The sequence below is a fragment of the Pinus tabuliformis genome, chromosome 6, assembly GCF_031772625.1.
Source record: "Pinus tabuliformis cultivar Carrire ecotype Pingquan chromosome 6, CPIR1, whole genome shotgun sequence".
In the NCBI taxonomy this organism is placed as follows: Eukaryota; Viridiplantae; Streptophyta; class Pinopsida; order Pinales; family Pinaceae; genus Pinus; species Pinus tabuliformis.
This window is the reverse complement of record NC_142292.1, coordinates 1,601,432,655-1,601,448,709: the sequence shown is the minus strand read 5'-3', so window position 1 is coordinate 1,601,448,709 and position 16,055 is coordinate 1,601,432,655. Positions and strand designations below refer to the sequence as shown.

Sequence of the window (16,055 nt, the reverse complement as noted above, 5' to 3'; positions counted from 1 at the left end):
AACATTTGATTATGCCTATTACTCATAATATTTTAAGATATTATAATAACTAGCTTAGATCCATCTTAACTCAAGATCTACCAAGTGCAGTGAGGGATCAAATCTCTCGAAGTACAAACCTCCTTTAGACTAAAAAGAGATTTAATCACTCTCTATGCTTGGTAGAACGGGAGTTAAGATGGATTTAGGCAAATATTTTCCTCTTTAAAGAACCTTTCCAAATAGACTATTCCACATGAATACTATTGGTCAATAAATTATTTTTATTTTTATTATTTTATGATTTTTGTATATATACTTGATAAAATAGGACATGATATTACATTTTTGTCAAAATAAAAAATTATAAACACAATTATTGATAATTAAATTAAAATTTTGAAAAACTTTCTTTCTAAAAACACATTCATGTGCTTAAAAATCAGTTTTGTGAAATTATAATAATTTAGTTTAAATTGTGATTAAATAAATTTAAGTTGTTAAATTTTATTTTGTAGATTTAAATTTTATAAATTCGAGCAAATTTCAATTTTTTAATTTAAAAAAAAAATGTTATATTGCTACACTGTGTTTAACCATATAAAACTTTAATTTTCCCCAATTTTCAATTAAGGAAAAAAAAAATTACTAAACTCCTATTTGATAGACCTAATAAACATAAAAGGACTTTGCTTCATTGTATATTAAAGACTTACTTAATGGACCATAAATTTAGTTTGTTAAATTTTATTTCGTAGATTTAAATTTTATAAATTTGAGCAAATTTCATTTTTTTTATTAAAAATAAAAAGGAAGTGTTATATTGTTACACTGTGTTTAACCATATAAAACTTTAATTTTCTCCAATTTTCAATTAAGAGAAAAAAAACACAAAAAAAAACTTACTAAACTCCTATTTGATGGACCTAATAAACATAAAAGGACTTTGCTTCATCGTATATTAAAGACTTACTTGATGGACCTTTACTCCACTGCTGCTAAGGATTTTAAAGTGCTGCTTAGAATTTTAAAGTCGTGTTGCCTGCTGAGCACCACCTAATTTTGATTCCGATATCTTAAAATAAAGTGTAGGAGATTTTTCATGATGGACTGTGAATTGTATTTGCAGTTGTGTCGCATTAGTTGACATTCTTGGGCGTTTTCAAAGATGCCAATAGTCAGAACTAAATGTCAGCATCAACAATTAAACACTAATGTCAGCCCATGCTGCTACCACTTCTGTCACAAACATAGGGACAACTAGAGATTTGGAATACACTGACATGGAAGTACCCAAAACACCAATATTATCAAATAAAACTCAGATACATTAATTGTTTCTTATGGGATCTGTCCATGGTCTCCCAGCCTCTCCTCCCTTTCGTCATCGGATTCCAACAGTAACAAACTCAGCGACTGTGGGCTTGGTCTCTCTGTATAATCGAGTTCATGAATCCAATCCAAGTGTTGTGTGTGATCATAGAATTCTTCAATTCTTTGATCATCCGAGACTGTAAAACCTAACTCGTTCAAATCTAACAAACTTTCGGCTAAAGGAGCTGCATCTGCTCCAAAATAAGAGGAATGTGGAGATCTCTCTAACGGTAACGATGACATAGAGCTGGTAGAAATTCTAGCTTCTGTATCGATCCCAAGATGGTCGCACAAGGACTCGGAAAAATTCGTAGTCTCCTTGACATTACACAATTTGGAGGCTTCATCTGAACTAGGATTACTGCAGCCATAACTATTCATGGAGCCATTTGGTCTTTCTGTCCCAGAAAGTCTCACTGTGGTTGTTATTTTCACCGGGGTGGTTTTGAAGACACGATTTTGTATTGGAGAAGGTTTTGCTTTTGACTTGAGATTTTTCCTGCTCTTGCATTGAGGTTTGCTCATGGAGAGCAGCAGCTTCTTGCTTAGACGAGTGTTCCAGTAGTTCTTGATTTCGTTGTCTGTTCGCCCGGGCAGCCGTCCTGCTATCAGCGACCACCTGCATGCACGCACATGTATTCACTCATTAAATCAGACTTGTTGCATTAATTTCTAACTATGTCAGTAATAATTTGGACTGGGGTGTTTCTTGTTTCTTTGCAGTAAATATGTTGAAAGTCTACTTCAATCAGAAGTAGAAGTGGATACTACAGTTTCAAAACTAGAAAAGTATATATATCATATTATAAGTGCACTAAAAAGTATTTGAATTCAGGTTTCTGTGAAGATTTTTAATTAAAAATCAAATAATGAAAATAAAAATTATATTAAAAAAGTAGATTTAAAATTTTTTTAATGTAATTTTTACCCCAAAAAAATTCTCAAAATTATATGATTTTGATTATTTTTTATACCTTTTAATTTAATACAAAACAATAAATTTAATTTTAAATAAAAATTATATATTAAAATTAAATAATTTTATTATACTTTAGATGTAACTTATTGTTGTGGTTGGCAATAGAATAGGTATTATCGGTTATTTGATTTTTTTTAATGTGGATTATCACTCTAACATGATAAAAATATCATAATATTTTACGTAAAACCTTTAAAATTAATTTATTAAAATCATATGATTATTATAAAAATAGTTTTATATATAATGAAAATAGTATTCATAATTTTGGGAATTATTATTTTATGTAAAATCTTTAAAATTAATTTATTAAAATCAAAATAGTTTTATTTATAATATTTAGTTTTATATATAATAAAAATATTATAGATAATCTTGGGAATTATTATTTTGATTTATTAAGGGTTTAAATTTACTCTTTATAAATATATTAAAAATTTTGTTATTTTTTATTATAAAAATAGTAAAAATATTTATATAGTTTTTAAAAAACATATTTTTATTGAAATCTTAAAATAATTATTTTTAATTAAATTAGAAAATAATTATTGAAAATATTTTTTATAATTAATATTTTTTAAAAATGAGTTAATCATATGGAGTTGTAATGACAATGATAGAGAAAAATATGGCAACCAATATATATGGAACTATTACTCTATTAATGAGCCAGTCCAATATATATGGAACTATTACTCTATCTCCAATTTAATGTATGTTATTTATCTAATTTAACCAAATACATTATGATACTGAGGACATATACTGCAAAGACCCAAACCATTAACGTGGTTGTAGCTCCATATATATTAATAAAAATTTGTAGCTCCATATCTATTGTTCATAAAAAAATATTATTCACTAAGACTAAGATTCAATTCTCTATAAAGCAGGTTGATTCAATTCTCTATAAAGCATGTTGGTTCAGTTCTGCATAACGTGTTGAGCTAATAATAAATTTTATTATCTCAAAATCCTCAAAACCAAATCATGTATATTATAAAAATACTTTGACATATAAAGATATATATTCCTGAAACCAAAACATGTATATTATAAGAATTATTTAGCATCTAAAGATATATATATTCCTGATACAAGTTGAAGTGATTAAGGGAAATGTTATCATTTCTCCAAATTAAGATTCAATTCTCCCTGTAACAGGTTAATGTCCTAATAAACCTTATTTTTTCATACAAAGCATAAAAACATATAAAACATATGGTAAAGATGGACAGCTCAACTTGCGTTACCCAGAAACCAAAACGTTCAAAAATGTTTTGAAACAAAGTTTAACATTGTTAGATTCATGTTGAACATTTACCCGATTCAAATTATTTCAGGTGAGGGGTTAGTTTAGTTTGCTGTGACTCAATCAATATTCATTATTACTATCTCACCATATCATAACCGAGTATTATAGCTAGGTTATCACTTAACTCTAGTGATTAACCAGAATCATTCTCTACCTACCGATTACCAAGAAGGCGGTGCAGCCGAATAATGAGCTCCTCCTCAGCTGGGGAAATGTCTCCGCGTTTAATGTCGGGACGAAGATAGTTTAACCAACGTAATCTACAACTCTTTCCACACCGCTTAAGCCCTGCACAACAAAATCTCCTCTCTTAAATTTCTCTTCTTAACTACCCTTTACATTTTACTTTTGCTTCAAATATTGCTATTTGAGATTTGCTTTCCTGAGATTCACCTGCTTTTTTGGGGAGACTTCTCCACCCACCATCGCCATGAATTCGAATGTATTCGGAGAGAATAATATCCTCCGTTTTCGTCCAGGCCCCGCGGTTGAGCCCTTCCTTTGCGCAGCAAGGAGATCTACCCATCATGGATTTTCTCGGTGTGTAACTATTTTCTTGATATCTTCTTGTGGGAAAAGAGAGACACCTCGTTGCTTCCCCTTGGTAAGGTAAGGTCTTTGGGTATAAATATAGAAAGTCAGAAGCAGCTTGCTTCTCCCTACACCAGAAAGTTCACTGGACTGAATGCTCAACCAGTACAGTTGCATGTGAAGTCGTGAATATTCGAGCAGATTCTCCTGCCTAAAAAATGAATGGCTGTGAGTTGACGGTGCCAAAATTATTTAAAAATTTTGTTTGGACCGTCCTCTGTTTTCGAGACAGCTGAACGTGGACAAAACCAAAGAAAAACACGACCTTTACCGTGTATTCCGAGATTAGGTAAAAGAAAACAACGCGGCACAATCGATTTTGTTAAATTATTCCAGTGGTTCCACTAATAAAGGGTTGGGTACTGTGAAAAAACGAAAGCCATGACAGCTAGGCAGATCTGTAGGAACATCGTGTACGTATCACAGTGGAAGTATTAATAATTCCAGGAAACACAGGACATTTACCAGACTATCACATGCCATGGCGTAACTAACGTTCAAGGCCCAAAGCGTTGGGAGAACTACCAAAAACTGACCGTTGGAAACGTGATTCAAATGCGTGCATGATGGTGGTAGATACGAGAGACCAACTTATGCTTCTCGTTTCATTTACATATTTCGAAGTTGAACGTTTGGTGAATTATTTGAACGTTGTGTTTCATAATTTAAACGTTTGGTGAACTTTTTAAATGTGTCTGAATTTATCACATGTCATTGGATAATAGAATAACTAACTTTCAAAGACCAAAATGCTTGGAAAATTATTACAAACTGTTTGATAGGTTACACGTTCTATTGGGTTTTGTTGTGGGGGGGTAAAGCTTGAATTATTAGATTTATATAAATTTATCACATACCATGGAGTAACGGGAATTAAGTGTTGGGGAACTGTGACAAACTGCGAGTTGGAAATGTGTTTCGACATCAGTGGTGATAGTGGTATATGAATTTAGGTTTGTTTTATTCATATATATATATGAATGTAGGAAAAATTGAATGTTATATATCTGTTTTATTATCTGAAGTATAATAAGTTTTTTAAAATTTTAATTTAATTATAAATAATTATTAAATGGATTTTAGAGATTTAATTTTTATGGAATATGATAAAATATTTATAGCATTGTTTATAAATCAAAGGTTAAGGTTTATTTCCAAGTTAATTATAGTTTTTTAATTAATATATTTCAAATTAATACATTAAAAAATTGTCATATCAATCTATGTTATATTGGCATGTATTGTTGATAAACCATGGTATTGGCTCATGGTATTATAACTAAACAAGTTAAGAATCTCCATGGTGAAGCGGGGACAAATTTCTACGTCAGAAATATTATTACATGTATTTTAAAATGTATATATACTTAACTCATATATATATATATATATATATATATATATATATATTATTGACAATAATAAATAACAAACACAAGTTAAGAATCTCTATGGCAAAGTGGGGACAAATCTCCATGGTGAGGAATATTACTATATGTATTTTAAAATGTATATATACTTAACTCATATATTAATTTTTTTATAATTATAAACAATAATAAATAACAAAAACAAGCTAAAAAACTCTATGGTGTGGACGAATCTCCATAGTAAAGAATATTATTAAATATATTTTATAATATATATATATATATATATATATATATATATATATATATATATACTCATATATATATTAATTCTTAACCATAATAAAGTATAATAAAGTTATAATTTAAGTCATTTTAAAGATTTTTTTTAATATGAGCAATAGGAAGATGTATCATGAAGTGAATATTTTGATACTTATCCTAAATTAATGTCTATCAATATAAACTATTTAATTTACATAAATAAATTAATTGACACATGCTAAAATAAATTAAATATCAAATCTAACTTTTACTTTTACTTTTTCATTTTAAGATTTAAATATTATTTTATACATTTCTATATTAATTTTATTTTTAACTTTTTAAACAAAAATTAAAATCATACATTTTAATTTTCAAAATATTCCCCACAATTATATTATTTGATTAAAAAAAATATTACACAACTTATTTAAATCTACATCACAATCTGAATCAACGTGGTGTAAGCTTCCACATAATACATCCTAGACATGTCACATCTGAAATGTGGAAAATGCAATTCAGACCCATAATTGTGTATGACTTTGCATACTCGAAATGTGCAAAATGCCATTGAGAGCTGTAATTGCTGGATTGTTCTATCGACCACAAAGATACGACAAAATGTCCATATGATTTTATCAGGAACATTTCTATGATTACATAGTTTCGAAACCAGGTCGCTTTGGAAATTCAAATCACACATGCCTTCATCGGTCAATGAGTCTAGAACATGCAAATCTCAGATTAGGGCTTAATGTAGAGTTACTCAAAATTGAAGTATTAAAAAATGCACTTATTTTTGCTATAATATTTTGAATTTGATAAATAAGAGCAAAGTTAATTACTTTGGTATATTTGTTTTGGAATATTTCCAAAACTATAATTGAAATGAAGATGGCAACAACTAATATTCCAGAATCTATGTGGATCAACAATTTTATATATTGTTAAATATCCGTGAATTGAAATGAAGATGGCAGCAACTAATATTCCAGAATCTATGTTGATCAACAATTTTATATATTGTTAAATATCCGTGTTAAGTAATAGTAAGATAATTAGGCGTTGTTTATCCATGTTACAAATTAGTTTGAATGACAATTATTTTGTTGGAATTTAGTAAAACAAATTTCAAAAAATCAGGTTGGTAGAGTTTTTGAATTTTCTTTTATGGTGGAAATGCATTAAGCATCATCAAAAATCTCAAAAACACTTGAAATTCTAATAATTCAGATTTTCAAAAATTTCTACCAAATTTTCTTATAATCTTCCAAAAATTCCTATTATTTCCCAAACCAATATGTAAAATTAATTTTTTAACTACGAGGACAATTATATTGGGCACCATTAACGGTGCTTTTCAGTCAGCCACTTTGGTCGTTTTTACCCCATATACTGTCAGAGGCCCATCTCATTATGTAACTCGCAGGAAGCCAGTTCCTGTCAGTTATTGAGTTTCACAGCCATTTGTTGATTTTGTGCAAACTCAAATAGGCTAGTTTCCATCGTCTGTCAACAGTCCAAATTGTGTGTTGACCGGGAGTAACATGCTGGTTGTTGTGTCGACCAGCAAACAGGCAAGTCCTTCGTGGAGAGGTTTTTAATTCAGTGGTGTAGAGTTTATGTGGTACATGGTTGTTTGCCTTTCAAACTAAGAGTCCAATATTTCAATTGGTGCAGAATTTCTGCAGTAGGCTTATCGTCTGGTTCTGTGAAAAAATAACAGTCCAGCTCATCTATTTTGTGACCTTGAAATGAATTTTATGACAAAAACTTTTTCGTACGTCTGGTTCCGTCTGCAGCTCAGTTGGTCATTTGGCCCGTGTTTGTATTCAAATACAGAAAAGTTTGTCAGTCCAAAAAGGGACAGGTACAAAAGGTAATGTAAAAGGATACGACCTCCTCTTGTACATCCATCAAAAGGGAATCGTCCTTTCCAACATTTGCAATCATAGCGTGATTTGTGAATGCAAACGAGGGTGCAACCATTTATGTAAGAGTATGTAAGAGTAATCAAAAGGTATAATTTTGTCCGGAATTTAATACAAATTTAAATGTTTATGGGTTTTTGATGGTGTTGAATTTATTCTTTTTATAAAAAATAATTTAATTGAAACACTTTCATGATGGAATTTCTTTAAAAAAATTTGAAGGGATAGAAAATTGTTGTACAGGCAAAATCGTAGCTTTATTAGACAAAATCGTAGCTTTATCTATTGAGAAATCCCCAACTAAACTAATGGTACATCACACTTTATTTTCACAACCATCACAAAATTGTGACTCTACCAGACAAAACTAAAACTATTTATTTATTTATTGTAATTAGAAAAATCCCAACTAAACTGATAGTACATAACATTTTATTTTCACAACCATCCCCAGTTTAACTTCCCTGAACAGCCCGGTGCTAACGATGAACAGCTAACGATGCAATAATTTGATCTATATCATAGAATTCCGATTTTCCGATTTGTCCAAATTTAACATTAAATTGCAAAGCTAAAGTAGATAGACTTGGTCACACTGATAGCGTACGTGGATTCAACCGCTGAGTGTAGGAACACTACCTAACTGATCGGCTTGGTCATGATTCAGAGATGCTAGAATACGCAGCAGTAGAATTTTTTTCACAATCAAATAATTCGCGAAATTATATCGATAAGTTGTGTAATGCTCACTTCTGGATGAATTGTACCATTAATTTACGAAACCTAAATGATTTCGCTAAGATATGTAATTCCCTGAGAATTTTTGGTTTTTCAATGTGTATTTTAAGATATCTACAACCTAAAAAGATATTCTATTGAAATGTGAAATCTGCAAATGGAAATATGTCACTACCATCGCTTTTGTAATGTGGAACTTTTTTTTTAATTAAAAAAAAAAAAATCACAAATTTAGACACACACCAAATTAGTATATGAGTCTTTCTTGTCAAGGGACTCATACATCAAATTGGTTTATGAAACCTTTTTGTTTATGGGACAAGGGACCCACCTCCGAGCAGCGATTTGACTTCTAAGTCTACAAAGGCATACATACTCAACCCCCCCTTGAAGGCATACATACTCAACCCCCACCCCTTGAAGGCATACATACTCAACCCCCCTCTGGTTTTGAACCTATCACTGTTGGAAAGGTAGAGAAGTTAGAACACAAATTCACACATAAAACACACAAGCTGCACTCTTCTATTGCTCACACAGAACTTGATTGTTACAATGAACCCAGTGAAAGGTATTTAACATTTTCCAACTAGCGACTCACTTAAAATATCTTGACATACAACCACACACTATCAGTTCAACTATGAATTATCTCGGCTTGACTCAACGCTCAGTTCACTGACTCCCTAACTTTAGCCAACTCCTCATACCAGAGTAATTGGCTTATTTTAACACTCCCCCTTAATTACGACCGCTAAACTAAGACATGACTCATGACAACTCAAACATGTTTGCTGGTCTATGTCTCAGCTAGGCTTACAACACCCAAGTTTCTTCTATGAAACTCAAACACATCTTTTTCTAGTGACTTAGTAAATATATCAGTGAATTGATCACTAGATTTACAAGGCTTCAAGTGAACTTCTCCATTGCTCACAAGTTCTCTAATAAAGTGATATCTAGTATTAATATGCTTTCTCTTTTGATGAAACACACTATTCTTGGATAGTACAATCGCTGAGGTGTTGTCACAGTATATTGTTGTTGATCTTTGTTGTTTCTGCTTGAGTCCATAAAATACTCTTCTTAACGAGACTGCTTGACATGATGCTGATGGTGTTGCTACATATTTGCTTCTAATCACGAAAGTGTCACAATGGGTTGCTTGCTAGATGCCCATGAAATCACTCCTGAACCAATATGGAACACAAAACCAGAAGTGCTCTTCCTATCATCCAAACTTCCTGCAAAATCACTATCTGCGTATCCAATCAAATCCTTCTTTTCTGTGTTTGCATACATTATGTCACAATCTCTAGTTCCTACTATGTATATGAGAATTATTTTTCTTACACTCCAATGTGTGTCTTTTGGAGTCTCCATAAATATGGAAATCAAACCCACTCCTTGCATGATATCCAGTCTTGTAGCTATGAGAAACATGAGGATGCCAACCAATCTTTTGAATAGAGTTGGATTGACATCTGATCCTTCATCATCCTTGCTTAACTTTGTACGTGTTGCAACTAGCGTAGGGACAGGTTTGCAATTTTCCATCTTGAATCTTTTCAAAAAATCTTTGCCATATTTATTTTGACAAATAACAATTCCTTTTTTTTTTACAAATTTCTCAACTTCTATGCCAAGAAAATATTTCATGAGACCAAGATTTGTCATCTCAAATTCTTTCATCATGGTTGCTTTAAATTCATCTAACTCAAAATCACCTGTAAAAATCATGTCATCAACATATAGGGAAACAATCAAAATCTGTCCATGTTCATTTACCTTTGTGTACAAGGTTGGCTCAATGTTGCTTCTGCAAAATCCATTCTTAATCATGTAGTTGTCAATTCTGCTATACCAAGCTCTAAGTGCTTGCTTTATTCCATAGAGCGCTTTATTCAACCTATAAACTTTATCTTCGTTACCTTCAACTTCATAACCTCGAGGATGCTACACATAAATTTCTTCTTCTAGAATTCCATTCAAGAACGTTGATTCCACATCCATCTGATATACTTTCCACTTGTTCTGAGCTGTTGTGGCTAGAACTTCTCTTACAGTATCCAATTGGGCTGTTGGATCAAACGTTTCTCCAAAGTCTATTCCTAGTTGCTACGAGAATCATTTTTCTACAAGTCTTGCTTTAAATCTATCAATTTCACCTTTCTCGTGCAACTTTGTCTTGTACACCCACTTCACGCCAATGAGATTTTTTCCCTTTGGTAAATCAATCAAATCCCATGTATCATTCTTTTCAATAGCTTCAACTTATTCATCCATGGCTTGTACCCAATTTGCATCTCTAATTGCTTCTTCAAATGAAGAAGGTTGGAATGACAATAATTCAAAATTTGATCTAACATCCAAATCCCCATAAATGTCTTTCAGGCTTCTCATATTTCTCTTACCATTGTTTGATTCATCACCTGATTGACTGTTAGGAGAATTCTGCTCTGTTTATCTGCTTGAAGATCCATGCTCCTCTGAAAATCTTGGAGTCCTTGTTTGTGTGCCTCTATTTGGTGTCTTCACTTGTGATTCTTGCTGCTCTTTTTTGCTACATCATCTTATTCCATCACCGTCACTTGTGCATCAATTGTTTTGTCTACAGTTCCATTCCATGACTCTTGTTCTTTGAACACAACATCTCTGCTACTTATGGTCTTCTTTGTGATAGGGTTATACAATTTGTAAGCTTTTGATTGCTCACTATAATCAGTAAATATGCATTTTCACTTTTATCATCCAATTTGCCTCTTCACTCTTTAGGAACATATGCATTAGCTACACATCCAAATACTTTGAGATGAGATACACTGCAAGACATACCTGACCATGCTTGTTCTGGTACTTTGTTCATCAGACTCTTTGTAGGAGATTTGTTGATCACATAAATAACACATGCAATTGCTTCTACCCAATACTCATTAGAAAAGTTTCTTCCTTTCAACATGCTTCTTACCATGTTCATAATTGTCATGTTCTTTGTCTCTGCTACACCAATATGTTGTGGTGTGTACTTGGTTGTAAATTGTCATCTGATTTCAGGTTGTTAACGGTAATCATGGAATTCCTTTGAATCATATTCTCCACCACGATCTGACCTCAATACCTTGATTTGTCGATCACTTTGGTTCTCTGCTAAGGCTTTGAATTCTTTAAACCTTGCAAAAGTTTCAGACTTCTACTTCAAGAAGTAAACCCAAGTCTTTCTGCTATAGTTATCAATGAAAGTGAGGAAGTAACAACTTCCACCAATTGACTATGTCCTCATAGGTCCACACAAGTCTGTATGCACTAGTTCAAGAGGTTGCTTTGCTCAATATGCAACTCCCTTTGGAAAAATTTCACGGTGTTTATTTCCCAAGATGCAACACTCACAAGTACTAGCATGTTCTTTGATGGGATGTAATCCTCTAACCATCTATTTCTGCTGCAACAATCTTAAACCAGAAAAATGCAAGTGTCCAAACCGAAAGTGCCATAACCAATAATCATCAGAACATGCAACTGTAAAGAACGAACCTGATCACTGTAATTCATAATTAGAGGAAATATTTTGTTCCCCATCATCTGCACCTTCACTATCAGCTGGTTGCTTAGGGGCTTGTCATCTATAACACATTCTTGAAATTGAAAGATAACTATATATCCTTTCTGTGTCAATTGACCAACACTTATCAAATTGTGTTTGAGACTAGGAACATAATATACCTTTGAGATTTTCTTAGGTTCCCCTTGCTTGGTTAGAATTTTGATGACTCCTTTTCCATCTAAATTCAAAATCTTGTCAGTCCCCAACTTTACCTCTGTTTTCACAGATGTATCCAAATTTGCAACCAAATTCTTGTTTCCTGTCATGTGGTTACTGCAACCACTACCTAATAGCCACACACCATCAAAAGGTTCATGCATGGTATGGCAACCTAGGAACATGGAGTTAGTACTCTATGTAGTGAAATTAGCTATTTGGTTCCCTTGATTAGCTATCTTCTTCCTGCAATCACGAGCATAGTGACAAAATTTATTGCAATAATAACATCTCACCTTTGATTCGTCAAATCTTTGATTATTTCTGAAATTTATGTAGTTGCTTCCATTTTCATGTTCATGCTCTTCTTGGCCATCTCTCTGACCACCATATCTTCCGCCACATCCTCTGCCTCTCGATCTACTTCTACCTGAACCTCTATCTCTTGAAATAGAAACCTAACTTTTGAAAGCAGTCTCTAAAGTAGAATCCTTATTTTTGTCTATCCTTGCCTCATGCAATAGAAGTCATCCCATTAGCTCATTAATTGGTAATGATGCCAAATCCTTGGCTTCTTCTATTGTTGCTACCACATCATCAAATTTGGTAGAAAAAGCTCTGAGGACCTTCTCAACCACTGTTTGATCTTTAATTTCTTCACCATAAATATTTAACTAATTTACAACAATTATGACTCGATTCATGAAAGAATCGATGTCCCCTGTCTCCTTCATTTGCAGAGTTTCAAAATCTCTCCTAGTATTATGCAACTTAACAATATTAACTTTGGACATACCTTTATAGTTTGTCGTCAAAGTATCCCATTCTTCCCTTGTTGAAGACATGATCATAATCTTCTGGAACACTTCTCGGTCCACTTCCTGTTGGATAAGCTGCAATGTTTGTGCATTCTTCTTCTTGTCTTTCTTCCATTGTTCCCTCTCTGCATTATTGACAACTCATTATGTTGCTTCATCTTTAGGTTCTAGAAACCCAAATTGGACATAATCCCAAACATCATGAGCCTGCAAAGTGGTCACCATCTTAATGGCCCACACATCATAATCCTTCCCTTTCAAAAAGGACAACCCGCATGTCGTTAAAAAAACCTTGTTAACTCATTCAAACATTGACTTTGTATTTTCTCACAGGTCCACGTTTATTAATAACCTATGCATTCCCAACCACCAAAACTCCATGTAGTTAACTACATTTTTGGAGGAATCATAGCTAAACAAAAATTGTGCGGTTTTTTGTACTAATTAAGTGCGAAATTTGCGTGCCTTTTAATAGTTCAACAAATTTGTGCCTTTTAACAGTTCCACAAATTTGCAACGCAATTTAAAAAAAAAAAATTGCTGGCCTTCTTTTCTTGGACCTCCTCTCATTGGCTCTGCAGGCACCATTGATCTTGTGATCCTTCCTCAGCTTTGATACCAATTTGTTGAAAAGGCATAGAATCTAGAACACAAATTCGCACATAAAACACACGATTTGTGGCTCTTCTATTCATCACACAAAACTTGATTGTTACAATGAACCCGGTCAAGGGTATTTAACCTTTTACAACTAGCGACTCGCTTAAAATATCTTGACATGCAACTACACACTATTAGTTCAACTATGAATTATCTCAACTTAACTCAACGGTAAGTTAACCGACTCTCTAACTTTAGCCAACTCCTCATACGAGAGTAATTAGCTTATTTTAACAATGACCTCTTAGGAGGACACACATGTTTTTAACCATTATGCCCACTCAAATTGTTTTTAACAATAGCAAAAGTTTGTTATATTTTATTTTTTATGTTCCTTCCAAAAGCTTTATGATCATCATGAAATATCTACATGAAAACTTGTTCATCTAGTACTCTATTTATGTTTCCCTTCTAAGTGTTTAATATATTACTGTTAAAAAAAATGACTTTTTTCACATTCTTCTCTTAGCTTTACACTCCTATTTGACTAAACAAATCGTTGTCAAAGATATTATTGCTACTTAAAAGATTACATTGTCAAAAAACCACTTCAAACTAGTCATTCATATATTGTTCATTATATTTTGAAGCATAGGAGCTCCCTATGCTGAATAAGGTACCAATGTGAAAAGGTGAGAAGTTGATCTCACTCAGCGAAGCACTACGACCACACTTAGAAAGGAGATCTACCACCTGATTCTGTTACATATATAATATATATATATATATATATATGAGAGAAAGATATTATCTAGAATGTTGAGATCAGAGATCTAACAATGTAAACTTTGAAATGGGAACTATAAACTCAAAACGGGAACTCTGGCCAAAAATCCCCAAAAAAACATCAAAAACAGTGCTAAAAAGGAAAAGTGTGTACACTGGAACGATGTTTTTTTTTTTTAGGTGTCAATTTTGAACGTGTTTTAAAAATGGCAGTGACTACGAAATTTACTATGAAATTTTCGTGCAAAATATAGCTTCAAAACGAAAGTGTTGATATTGGAATAATGATTTTTTTTTTTAGGGTCAATTTTCAAACTTTTTAAAAAATGCTAATAAAACCAATTTTTTATGTCTCAAACAAAGTTAAATTTTAAGGAAAAAACACATTAATGTTTCTGGTAGAATATCATTTTTTTTTCCTAAGTATAAATTTAACATGTTTTCAACCACAACATGCTAGATACAAAAGAAATTGAAATTTTTTCAACTATAAAACTAAAAAAACATGACATTATGAACAAATTATATCACTGAATGAATTCAAAAGTCTTTATTTGTATACTGAATAAAACAGACATTATATCTCTAATTTGATATTGCATTGTAGATATTTAAACAATAAAATTTATCATACTTAAGACATAATCCAACAACATAAAAATGCTTCATAACTTCTCATTTAACAAAATATGGAAAACATTAATTTTATTTGAAGATACGATGCATACATCAGTTATATAAACTGTCTTAAACAATTATTCAAACTCAATCACCCAATAACCATGGGTAGGCCGTCGTCGTGCCCCCTTCCCCCAACCCATTACCGATCTTTCCCATTCACCCATGCCCTCTTCCCCCTTCTGCCCTACCCATGCGCCAGCCCTTGCTACCCCCAACTCACCCACCCATGCACCATTTCCCCAACTCTTCTTCCCTACCCCACAACTCTCCTCCCCATAAGCCCACCCCCTAACTCCCATTCCCCTCCAATCTCAACTCCTCCCCCCTTTCCTTAACGCCGGCCCCATGGGCCTCGCGCCCTACTCCCCTCCACCCTACCCTTACCCCTACCCCCTACCTTCCCCCACCCCCCACCCTTACCTTACCCCCCACCCCCCGCCACCCCCGTACCCTTACCCTACGCCCCCCCCCCCAACCCCTACCCCCCACTACCCCTCTGCCCCCCCGACCGCCCCCCCCCCCCCCCCTCCCACCCCCCTACCCTTACCCCCCCCAACCCCCCCTGCCACCCCCCCCACCAACCCCCTGCCACCCCCTACCCTACCCCTTACCCCCCCCCCCCCCTGCCCTACCCCCTACCACCCCCCCCAACCCCCTACGCTACCCCCTCCCCCCCCCCCACCCCCCCTGCACCCCCCTTACCCCCCCGCCCTACCCCTACCCCTACACCCCCCTCCCCCCCCCCACCCCCCCCCCCCCTACCCCTACACCCCCCTCCCACCCCCACCCCCCCCACCCCCTACCCCCCTTACCCCCCTACCCCTACCCCCCACATTCCCCCCCTGCCCCCTCCCCACCCCGCCCATCCT

The 16,055-nt window shown here is 33.9% G+C and overlaps 1 protein-coding gene across 1 annotated transcript; it reads right to left on the bottom strand.

Annotated features, from left to right (window-relative positions):
• Positions 1–1,269: 1,269 nt before the first annotated feature.
• LOC149264980 (uncharacterized) lies at positions 1,270–4,495 on the bottom strand. Its single transcript, XM_089391077.1, has 3 exons — positions 4,041–4,495; positions 3,806–3,935; positions 1,270–1,972 (listed from the first exon to the last, which is right to left on the bottom strand). Exons 1-3 carry the CDS (start codon positions 4,174–4,176, stop codon positions 1,321–1,323), a joined length of 918 nt encoding a protein of 305 aa, XP_089247203.1. The 5' UTR covers positions 4,177–4,495; the 3' UTR covers positions 1,270–1,320.
• Positions 4,496–16,055: the final 11,560 nt, after the last annotated feature.